We start from the raw sequence: 11,513 nt of genomic DNA, 5'->3' as shown, positions 1-11,513 counted from the left end.
TCTCTAATTTTTCCAAAATAGACTACAGTTGCCTCTTGACTAAAGTTCAGCCTCTCTCACCTTCCTGTAGCTTGATTTTCCCCTCAGGCCTCCTTCTCCACTCGGTTCTACTGTCATTCTAAATACTTAAACACATCAAGGCACAGTTCAAAAAGCCCAGGTTTGCCCCCCTGAGGCCTACAAAAGTCTTCTTTGAATGCTAATGTTCACACAATGCCTTCATTATTATGTCAACCTCTCTCAGAGATGTAGTGTCTTCTGAGGTGTGAAAATGCATACTCCCAGTCTTTGCTTAAGCACCCAATCTTCTTTGAATAATCCCAGTTTATCTAAATTCTCTTAATAACAAAAGCTCTAAAACACTTTATTGTGTACTACTAAGGGGGGTGGTGGCAGGAAGCTAACTTTTACTCAGTGTTTATGTACACTATTTTACCTGGAGGAAATTGAAGCAATTTGTTCAAGATCACATCTGAACAGAAAAATTACAATTCTTGCGTATTCCAACCCTGTGAGTCCAAGACTCAAGACTTCAGATTGCGGCACACCCTTCGCGATGGGTGCCTCACGAATGACACCCCAAGACGCTCCCATAACCTTGTAAAAACAAATAGTTGATCCCTTCCTGGGTCAGATTAGATGTTCTCAGGTGTTTTGGTCGGTTCATCTACTAAATAAATGTTTTAGTTAATTAAAAAGCAGACAAGGCGGCTTAGAGGGTCTAGGGGAATATATATATATATTCAGCAAGCTGACAGAGACACGCAGTATGTATGCACATTTCACTCTTCCTGTATTTCCTATTAGGCCATCTTGACTAATTTGATCGTTACAAAGTTGTGCCTCTTATCTTCACGGGAATGGACTGAATATCCACATTATGGGTTTTGGTGGATGTAGGATAAGGGTTTGTTTTGCTTTCTCTCATACGCCTTTCATTTTTGGATGGAGCCCCTGTGGATGGGGGACCTTATCCCGCCTAGGGATCTTCGGACTTTTGGATCGGGAGGTGTATATAGTTCTGCAAACCCTGGATCTGGGCGGCCAAAGGCGCCCTTTGCACAACAGGCCCACTCGGTCGAGCCCGTTCCCGCTCCACCATGGGGGAAGCGTGGGTGCGAGGCCTCTGCCCTGGGGCCTCCCGGAAGCGGGTTTCCGTGGGAGGGCCGAGCGGGAAGCGTGTCCACGAAGCCGAAGCGCCCCGGGAGAGGCCTCGCCAGGCCGCGTGGCGGGCGCGCATCCTTGTGTGAAGTCTCGGGAATGTAGGCTGCGCCCCCATTGCTCCGTCGTGCCAGCGCGCGGCATGGGTAGCTATTGTTAATGTGTCTTTTGAGACCATGGAGTCTAGGCCTCAAGGGACTGCGGGGTGTCAAGCGAGGGCAGAGGGCGAGCCTGCCCCGGACCTGCCCCGCCCTCCCTCGAGTAACGGCTCTGGAGGCCCCGCCCCTTCCCAAATTAGCGCCCTGGGCCGTGCGTGGGGCGGAGCCCCGCGTGGATCTCGCGAGATCCGGGTTGGCGCCGTGACCTCCATGTGGGAGCTGCATCTCTATAAGTAAACACTGCGCGCCGCCGAGCCATGGCTTCTTCCTATTTGTGAGGCGCAGGCTGCGCTAGCACCTCGGGCGGGTTCCGGTTTCCTTCCACCGAGGAGGGGTGGGCGGTCGCGCAGTCTAGGGCGTCAGCCCTCGTCCGCACCCGCGTTCGCTGAGCCGCCGCAGAGAACCGGATCCTCCTGGGGAGGCGGCGGGCACCGGACCGGACCGGGCGGGGCGCGGCGCGGGCGGCCCGAGCGCAGGGGCAGACAAAGGGGGTCGGTGCCCTGTCCCGGTGCCGCGATGTGGATCCAGGTCCGCACCATCGACGGCTCGCAGACGCGCACCATCGAGGACGTGTCTCGCAAAGCCACCATCGAGGAGCTGCGCGAGCGGGTGTGGGCGCTGTTCGATGTAAGGCCCGAGTGCCAGCGCCTCTTCTACCGGGGCAAGCAGGTGAGGCGCCCCGCGGGAAGCCCGGGCGCGGGCAGCCAGCGCCCCGGGACGAGGCTAGGTGTCCCAGGGCTGCGCCCCGCTGTGCTCGGGATGGGCCGCTGGCGGGGCGCGGGATGCGGGGCACGGGCCTGCGGCTGTGGGGCCCCCACCTACAAGCGCGCCTAGCGGATCGGAAGGCCGGGGTGCAGGGCGCGGTGCGTCGCGGGGCAGCGGCCACAGGCATAGCCTTCCGAGGGTCCAGGGGGACCCTCTTCCCGCCTTTGGGGCAATCGGAGCCTAGGAAGGCAACAGGCTCCGGCAGCCATGCCGGGGCGCGGGAGGGACGAGCTGGCTTTATTCGCAGCGCGGTCTGGACTCCTTTAAGGACTTGCCTCTTCCCTGCCCTCAGGGCTTCTAGGTCCGCAGTGGAAAGTGAAGCACCTTAACCCTCTTCCCTCGCTAGAAGGATTTGAACACGAAGATCCGAACGGTGGCAGTGGCAGAAAGCGTGCCCCTTTTTCCTCATTGTCAGTCTCAGGTTAGGAATTTGTTCTGTAAAAGATTAGAGACCTTAATTTAAGGAACCATAACTGTAACCTGAAGTCGGGTTTAAGTCTATTGAATATAGGGACAGATTATTCCCCCATAGACTTCTCATCTTTATGTATTTCCCAAGTTCCGGGCTTTCAACTCAAGCCTTTCAGCATAATCAGCAGTAATTAAAAAAAAAAAGCCAGAAAGTAGTTTTGGGCCACAAGGGTGGGTGCTTGTGGACATCTCCGTTAATTTTAAGTATGGCCCTGCCTGATGAGGGTAAGATTTTTCCTATCAGAGTCTATGATTAGACACCCAGACCCCATATTGTTTTTCTTGCCTTTGTCTTTAGTCCACTAAAAAAGTTGGCATCCTGCAGTAAGTAGACCACAGTTTGGCTCCAGTCCTGAGTTTTGAATTAAATGCAGTTCCCTCTGATTTGATGGAAGTAGCCTATAAGCCACAAAGGGTTTGGAAGGAATATTTTTGTTCCCTTCACAGATTTACAACTTCTAAGACTGGCCAAAATTTTCTAAGTAACAGATTATACAATCGGAAAGAAAAAGCCAGGGTTTTAGTAAAGTGTTTGGAAGGCCTCTCTCATAGAAAATCTATAGCACTTTCTGCTCCTGTTGAATTCTCTCACTTGATTCTTTAGTGTTTGATGGAAGGAGTTCACTTGCTTGGAAGGTGTGTTTTTAAGCAGTCATATCTGTATTAAATATTGCGTAGCATTGTGTTGCTGTGCCTCAAGTGGCTGATCCCGTTTCCTTTTGGCTATCCGTGAGAGCTATACAAATAGTAATAATATTGTACATTGATTCCTAGAATACTTGGGTGACTCCAATATAAGAGAATGAACAAAAGATGAGAATATATTAGTGGGCACCTTCCCAAATGTGTGGTATTGAAATTATGTAGCTATTGCTCTAAATTCAGGACTTAGAAAATAGACTTAGACTAATAATCAGAAAATGGTTCCTGGTTGAGGGTAGAGAGCCCTAGTGGCCCGCCCCTCCCCCATTGTTAGTGATTCAATACTTCTCTCTCCCCAGCCCAAGAATGAACCATTAAGGATAAAAGAGAATTCCAGTGCCAGCCGTTGACTTGAACACCAGAAAAGGAAACCCGTTGACTTTCTTGTGAATGATAACTAGCCAGGGCAGTAGGGACTATCTCCGTTGTCTCTGATGTTCTCCAGGTGATGGAGATGGCAATGCATGTCCTCAGCAGGCATAGTGAAGATGGTACCATTAGGCTAGCCGTGTCCTATAAACCGAGTTTATGTTTAATAGAAAAGAGGTTTCTTTCTCATATTCTTTATTGTCAAAATGTCATAAGTAAAACAGTGAAGTTTGAAAGCAGTACAAGAAACTCTTATTCTTTCAGTATATATGCTTGCTTTGCACACGTGATGTCTTTGTACCCTATGCATGCCTGGTTGCTTCAAAGACAGGACGAGGACTTTAGGGCATCAGATTTCCTGGATCTAGAGTTGGAGACAGCTTTGAGCCACTATGTGGGTGCTAGGAATCCATGTGGTCCTCTGGAAAAGCAGCCTGTGCTCTTAACCACTGAGCCATCTCTTCAGCTAGACGTGATCTTTGATGAGGCTTGCATTGTTGGATCTTACATACCACACACCGGGCTTTGATCTTTAACTCTTAGACTGTAGAGCTCCTGAGACTTACAAAAGAATTCCAGTTTCCTTGCCGTCTCTTGTCATCAATATCGGGATAGCCTTAAATAGATTGTAGATGTGGAATATGAACCACATTGGAAGAAAAACTAAACAATTGACACTCGCCTCCAAATTCTTTGTTTTCACATGGAGTTAAAAAAAAAGTATTTGTCTATTAAAAAAATCGTGTCTATGCACTTATCTCTATTATCTGACTGATCAATGCCAGCATCAGTGCCCCGATGTGTACCCTGAGTTCTGTCTGTGATTTCCCCTGGCTTTTTTTTTAGCCTCTGCCACTTCATTTGTTTCCTCCTTGGTTTTCTTTGCATCCGCGATGCAGCCCTTTCCACTTCCTGGGATTTCTTCCTTAATGCGGTGAATATTCACTAGTACATTCTGACAGCGCCCTAACCATTTCTCTTTCTTCAGAAGTGAAAATCTTGTACCTTGAATTTCTAATATGGCAGCTCGTCAACTCTTTACTTCTGAGACATTGATGACCTATAGTTATATATATCTTTCTAGCTCTCTAAACTTAACGGTTGGTTAAAGACAAAAGCAAATTCACATATCTACAAGATGGATTTATGCTTATCTTTATATAAAGACTAAATCTGGGTTGAATATTTGGTATTTCAGGACATGGAACGAGATTTGACATTTTTTTTTAAGAGTCAATAATGGGAATACTGCTTTGCATAAATATATAGTATCCGATGGCAAGTATGTTTAGGGCTTTTTCAGAAAATGTTGTAAATTCTGACTTAATCATGAATTCATTCAATACTTTAAAATGAAACTCAGGTCAGTAATTCAGATAGCAGTCTTTAAAATCAAACATTTAGAATAACAGCGTAAAGACACACTTTTTTGATATTTATTTGCTGAAGAATGATGGCAGGAAAATACTGAAAGTCACTTTTCTACAGTTAAGCCGTTCTGTTTCTAGGAAAGCAGACAACCTTATAGGTATAGTAAGCATGCAACTCCTGAATCTGAGGGAGGGTGTTTGAGGTCACATGTTTATTGGCAGTTGTCAGTTATGGTAGCATGCAAAGTACACATTTGGTACAAGGCTGCAGTGGAGACACTGCTGTGCAGCGTGGACTCCTGACAAACAACTCAAGTGCATTACGTTTTTTAATGTTGAATTACTTTTTGGAAATTGCACATTCATAAACTTGTCTAGTTTTTGTTCAGGGTCCCACCATCAATTATGGGGCCCATTGTGCATTCACAGTGAATAGTTTAAGAAGCTGGGTTCTAGATGAACTCATCCCTTTCTGCCTCTTCCAGAGCATGATTTGAGTAGCAGATAACTGATTAAATGTAACTGATTAAATGTGGAGGAGCTTCAGTGGTCTAGGTCATTTAGTCTACTGTTCTTAATGACTTCACAGACTGTGAGGCCTGCTGAGAAAATCTGGCTTTTTGCAGTCAATAATAGTGACTGTTTAAAAATGAATAGGAAATGAGCATATAATTGGAGGGGTGTCATAGTTAGCGTGAAGAAAGATGACCTTCTTTAAGTCTCATGCGGAATGTTCTGCTCTAGCCTTAGATGTTGTTACCTTTCCTATCAAACTAAGTTCAGAAAGCATCACTGAAAGCAAAGCAACTGTCAAGTCGTTGTTTTTGTTGTATAGGAGTCCTCCTAAGGTCTCTCTGACTCTTGTGCCTCAGGCATCAATTTAAAAAAAGTAATGGGAACATCTTCAATTGATAATTATTTATACCCCTACCCACCAACCTGTTAGTGTAGGTCTCACTATGTCGCCTAAGCTGACTTTAAGCTTGGGACTCTCCTGCCTCTTTGTGCTTATCTGTATTTGCCATAATACTTAATTTTACTTCAATGTCTTGTCTGTCTTTATTTTGGGGAATGGATTACTAGCATATTTTGATTTTCTACTTGAAACACTTAAAAATGGAAAGTAATTGCCATAGCGTTCATTACACTGTTCAGGCTCTTTCAGAATTAGGGTGTTTCTTTTGTCTTGTCTAAGTAAAGGTATAAATGCACATTTCATTCTTTGAGTGTTTCCCTTCCTTCCCAGGGAAGGTTTAGGACAGGAAGAGTACCTTCTTGCTGTTTTAATTCTCTTGATGTTTATTTGTTTGTGTATGTGTGCTGTAACATGTTGGGAGGCCAACGAACTACTTTCAGGAGTCAGTTCACCTTGTGGAGCCTAGGGGTGAAACTCAGGTCCTCAGGCCTGGCAGCCAAACCGCTGCTCTCTAATCTCTCTCAAAGCCCTTTATTTGAAACAAGTTTGCAAAATTTTAAATATATTTTGATAATATTCCTTCCCTCCTCCAAGTCCTTCCAGGTCCTGTCACCTCCTTACCCACCCAGCTTTAAGTTCTTTCTCAAAGACCTAAGACAACACCAAACCTTCCACGCTCAAGAAAACAAAATAAAACCATACCCAAAAAGAAAAAAACAGAAACCAAAACCACATAAAACCCTGATGGGTCCATTTTATGCTGTGTAGCCACTTCTGAACAGCAGGCCTGGCCTGGCCTGGCTGATATACCTGTCAGAGAAAACTGACTTTCCCTCTCACAGCAGTTAAAATTGACAGTTCAGTTGTTACCCTTTACTCTAATGGCTGGGGTTTCATTCATTCATTGATTTAAAAAACAAAACAAAATAAAATAGAGATAAGATAAAGCAAAAACTATCACATCAAAATCAAACAAGACAGACCAACAGCAGAGAGAGAGTCCAAGAGAGGTGGCAGGAGTTGGAGACCTACCCGTTCCTGCGCTCTGGAATCCTGTAACAAACTGGAAGCCATAATACATACACGGAGCCTGCTGCAGGCCCTGTGCATGTTCCACAGACTGTTCATATGAGCTTTGATCATGTTGACTTAGAGACTTTGTTTCTTGGTGTCCTCCCTTCCCCACTGGCTCTCAAAAACCGTTTCTGCCTTCTCTTCAACAAGGTTCCCTGAGCGCTGAGGGGGAGGGATTTGGTGGAGACATCCCTCCCATTTAGGGCAGGGCATTCCAAGGTTTCTTACTCTGAGTAATGTCTGTCTAAGGGACTATATTTGTTCCATTTGCTACAGGAGGAAACTTCTGTAATTAAACAAGGTACTGAGTGATCTATGATTATTGAAGAATATCATTAGTATATCTACACTACATTTCTCCTTATTTTAGACCAGTATTATTTGGTTTACCCTAGGTCTCTGGGCTATCTAGTTTTAGGCTCTCGGTCATCCAAGCAGTGTTGTTTTTTGGTTCTATATTATGGAGTGGGCCTTAAGTCAACTTAGATGTTGTTTGGTTATTCCCAAGTACCACCATTGCCCTAGTATATTAAATATACTTTAATATTCTTGCAGGCAGCCTGTCATGTTGTTAAAGGGGTTGTTGCTGGGCTGATGTTTATGTTTTTAATATAGTAACATTCCTATTTACATGAAGGTTTATTTGTTTACTGCCTTGGGGTACTGAATATAGTGTGTCTATTGTCTAGGATTTAAACCCAGAGGAAAGCTACTTTGAGCCCCTCAGGTTAAACCTGAGATGTAACTGAGGGCCTGGCCTCTTTGTTCCCAGAAATAACAACTCTGAGACTTAATATTTCATAAATAAATAAATGCCTAAGCCAAAGCTTTGGCTAATTCCCTGACTAGCTCATACCTTAATTATTTGTTTATTCTATTCTAAGTCTCACATGTGGTTGATTACCTCTCCTGTTTTTCATGTTACTGTCTCTGTTTTGGGGGGCAAATCTCTCATGCCTATTTCTCTGAATCCTGTCTCTCTGCTGAACGTCCCTGCCTCAGCTCATTGGCTGTAGGCTTTTTATTGACAGGTGATGCTTCTACACAATATGTGAAGATTTACTCTACTGTGAGATAGTACCTAATTTCTTAATTCCTTTACTAGGAAGCTTGTAAAATTCTTGATCCCTTGTTCTGTTTAACAAACACAAATACTTGTAATCTGTGGAATTGTGCTAGTTATGGTCTTGGGTCCACCTAATAGATCTCACGTTAGTGAGTTCATAATTGAAGGATGGCTGTTTTTCTTTGCTCTGTCTCTGTGGTTGAGTTCTTAAATATGTTCCTGTATCTCACAGTTGTGAACGGCGATGGCTGTAGATATAGGAATGGTGAAATCAATACTTAAGCTAATATTTCTGAAGAAATGGTAGTTTTGATCTTTAAGGAGTTGAATTTTCTTGTTATTTTTATCAGTGAAATAGTCAACTGTTAATATACTTTATGAAGAAACAAAATAAAAGATTGGTTTCTTAAGACTGCTGTAACAGAGTACCAAAATGGCTTAAAATCTCAGGAATTTATTGCAATTGTAAAGGTTAGAATTCAAGGTGTCTTCAGTGTTAGCATTCTGTCTAAACTCCACCCCAGTTACCCAACAACAGCCTGGTAGGCCTGACCCACTATAGAAGGGACTGCTTGCCCTGCCGGCTCCTCCTCCTCCTCTTGTCCCCTTGGGCTCCTCCCTTCCCCCCTTCCCCATTCCCTTCCCCCTCCCCTTCCCCCTCTGTCCACTTGTCGGCCTCTACTTCTCTACTCTCTCCCTCTCTGACTTTCTCTGCCTCTACTACCCTCTTAACTTCCCTCCCCATGCCCTGAATAAACTATTCTATACTGTACCTGTGGCTGGTCCCTCAGGGGGAAGGGATGCCTCAGCATGGGCCTGCAGAGACACACTCTTCCCCCATACCTGACTATACCCCCCGTAGGACATATTCCCTCTCTAATTATCTTTTTATATATAAACACATCAATCAGTAGGAGCATGCTGTCTGATAACTAGCTTTAGAGGAATTGTCTCAAGGCTTCTGTTTATGGGAAATAGTGTTTATTAGCTTGAAGTTGTTTTGGCTTCAATTACATGACTTACTCTTCTATGTGTCTCTTCCCATTGTTTTCCTGTCCTTTCTGTCTCTGTTCATGTTTGTTTTTATCAAGATACCAATCAGACTGGATTAGAGGTTCACCTAATGAACTCATCTTAAATTTGTTACTTGTTTAAAGACCCTGTGTCCATGCTGGGTCATATCCTGGGGCATTAGAGGTTAGGACTTGGGCATGTGAGTGCTTAGAAGACCCAAGTTAATTCATAGCCGTAAGTCTTAGGATTACATCTAAAGACTATTTCTAGATAAAATTAGGTCCTAAGGTATCCTCTTCCCTTAGTGTTAGAGATGGAATTCTGGGTCTTACATGTATCAGGTAGGGTCTCTACTGAGCCACCTCTCCGCCATTTGAGGTACTACAGAGTAGGACCTTGAGTATACCTGATTATATATATCTTCTGGGAGGAGGAGTAATGGTGGTGGACACAGATTAATTAGCCCACAATCTTCTGGAAATGTGGATGGATTGCAAGATAGTTAATGTGCTATTTAACTTAGATAACTGTGACAAAACTTGCTAATATTTGCAGATGAGTAGATTTAGAGAACCTTAGAGAAATGGAATATATTTCTGATTTGTTTTTCAAAATTTTGCTTCACTTAAGAATTATTAGTAGTGCTTCAGAAAGATAAATTATTTGATGACTTATTACATATGGGTTGTAAAAAAGTTAATTGCTTTCAAAATTCATCTACACTATTCACTTGTAGTGAATTTAGGTACTGTTGACTAAAATAAAATTTGTTGAAAGAGCCTTGGTGTCATAAACTTGTAATCCAGCACTTGGAAGGCTAGGACAGAATTGTGGGTTTGAGGCTAACCTGGACTTTATAGATAGGTTCTTGAAAGACTTGGAAACAGCAACAAAAAATAATGAGAGGTCAGATATAGTCTAGAGGGGATTATTATTTGGGGGTGGGTTAACTATAGCATGAGATTACAGCAGTTATGATACGCTTTTTAAAAGCAAGTAGTGTTGCCTTAGTTAGTTTGGAGTGGTTCTTAAGAATTTATTGTGGTCCAGAGAGGATACTGATATTAAAAGCCATAAAACATTTAGAGCTATTTCAAGATTGTCAAGTTGTAATGTTGTCAATTTTAATAGTTTATCTAGGATATTTGGACAAACTAAACATGTCAAAATACAAGTCTTGAAATAGTACTTCAATATAGTTTCTATTCTTTTTGTAGTTGGAAAATGGATATACTTTATTTGACTACGACGTTGGACTGAATGATATAATTCAACTGCTAGTTCGTCCAGACTCCAGTCTTCCTAGCACATCTAAGCAGAATGATGTTCAGGTTAAACCCTCTTCTAATAATCCACCTAAAGTAAAGAAAACAGCAAGAGGGGGATCTTCCAGTCAGCCATCTACGTCAGCTCGAACTTGTCTTATTGACCCTGGCTTTGGACTATATAAGGTATGTTGTCTTCACACTTACTAGTTGTGAGAATCCAAATGTCTGTTTTCTTTGGGATACTGTGAGTAAGCAAGCATTGATTTCCAGTAAGTAAAAATTGCAGCTGTTCATGTTCTGTCAGAAGTAGTCTTTGAAAATTTACCATGGGTTTGGGGATACCAGCAAAACTGTTGTGGTAGAAAAACGTTACTTGTATATGTTTAGTTCAAAGAAGAAAAACAAACATACCTGTGTAATTCCCCCCAGGTGAGGAAGTGGAATGATAGTAGCTAGCACTTTGTAAGGGTGTTGCCTGCCTCCCCCAGCCCAAGGAAATTACTTACTGTGACTTTGTAATGCAAGTTTTTTCTTACTTCTTATGTATATTTGTCTAAACAATATTTTGTTTTATGTAAAGCTAGATCTCTTCATAATGAAGTTCTGCTTTTCCTCAGAGTTGATGTTTCTGATTTATATAGTTGTATTTTTTCCTTCACATTATTACATTCTACTTTATTGACATACTATTATATATCTAGTATGTATTTATTAGATGCCTGGGCAGTGTTCCACCTTCAGGTTTTTGTTGTTGTTGCTTCTTTAAAGATTTAATAATATTTTATGTATATGAGTACACTGTAGCTGTACAGATGGTTGTGAGCCATCATGTGGTTGCTGGGAATTGAACTCAGGACCTCTGCTTGCTCCAGCCCCACTCCCTCTGGCCCAAAGATTTATTTATTTATTATATGTAAGTACACTGTAGCTTACCAGAAGAGGGCGTCAGATCTCATTACAGATGGTTGTGAGCCACCATGTGGTTGTTGGGATTTGAACTCAGGACCTTCAGAAGAGCAGTCAGTGCTCTTAACTGCTAACTCCCACCTTCAGTTTTTAACAATGCTGGTTAACCAGTATATATACCTTGGTGCACATATTCTAGAATTTTAGAAATTTCTATTTTAAAAAAAGGTATTGATTGCCCATTAAAAGTATGCTGTGAAGATTTTATGTAGG

The 11,513-nt window shown here is 42.9% G+C and overlaps 1 protein-coding gene across 2 annotated transcripts in view; it reads left to right on the top strand.

Annotated features, from left to right (window-relative positions):
• The first annotated feature begins 1,516 nt into the window (after nucleotides 1-1,516).
• Uhrf2 (ubiquitin like with PHD and ring finger domains 2) overlaps nucleotides 1,517-11,513 on the top strand; it is a 66,331-nt gene continuing 56,334 nt past the window's right edge. Inside the window, exons 1-2 of one of the 2 annotated variants that reach the window (XM_052187348.1) lie at nucleotides 1,517-1,988; nucleotides 10,284-10,517. In XM_052187348.1, coding sequence (XP_052043308.1) covers nucleotides 1,836-1,988; nucleotides 10,284-10,517 — 387 coding nt within the window. In that variant the 5' untranslated portion in view covers nucleotides 1,517-1,835. The remainder of the gene's footprint in view (nucleotides 1,989-10,283; nucleotides 10,518-11,513) is intronic. The other variant, XM_052187357.1, reaches the window with a different exon arrangement.

The sequence above is a fragment of the Apodemus sylvaticus genome, chromosome 1, assembly GCF_947179515.1.
Source record: "Apodemus sylvaticus chromosome 1, mApoSyl1.1, whole genome shotgun sequence".
Taxonomy (NCBI): domain Eukaryota; kingdom Metazoa; phylum Chordata; class Mammalia; order Rodentia; family Muridae; genus Apodemus; species Apodemus sylvaticus.
Note: the sequence above shows the minus strand (reverse complement) of the source record. Positions and strands in the feature narration are given on the sequence as shown.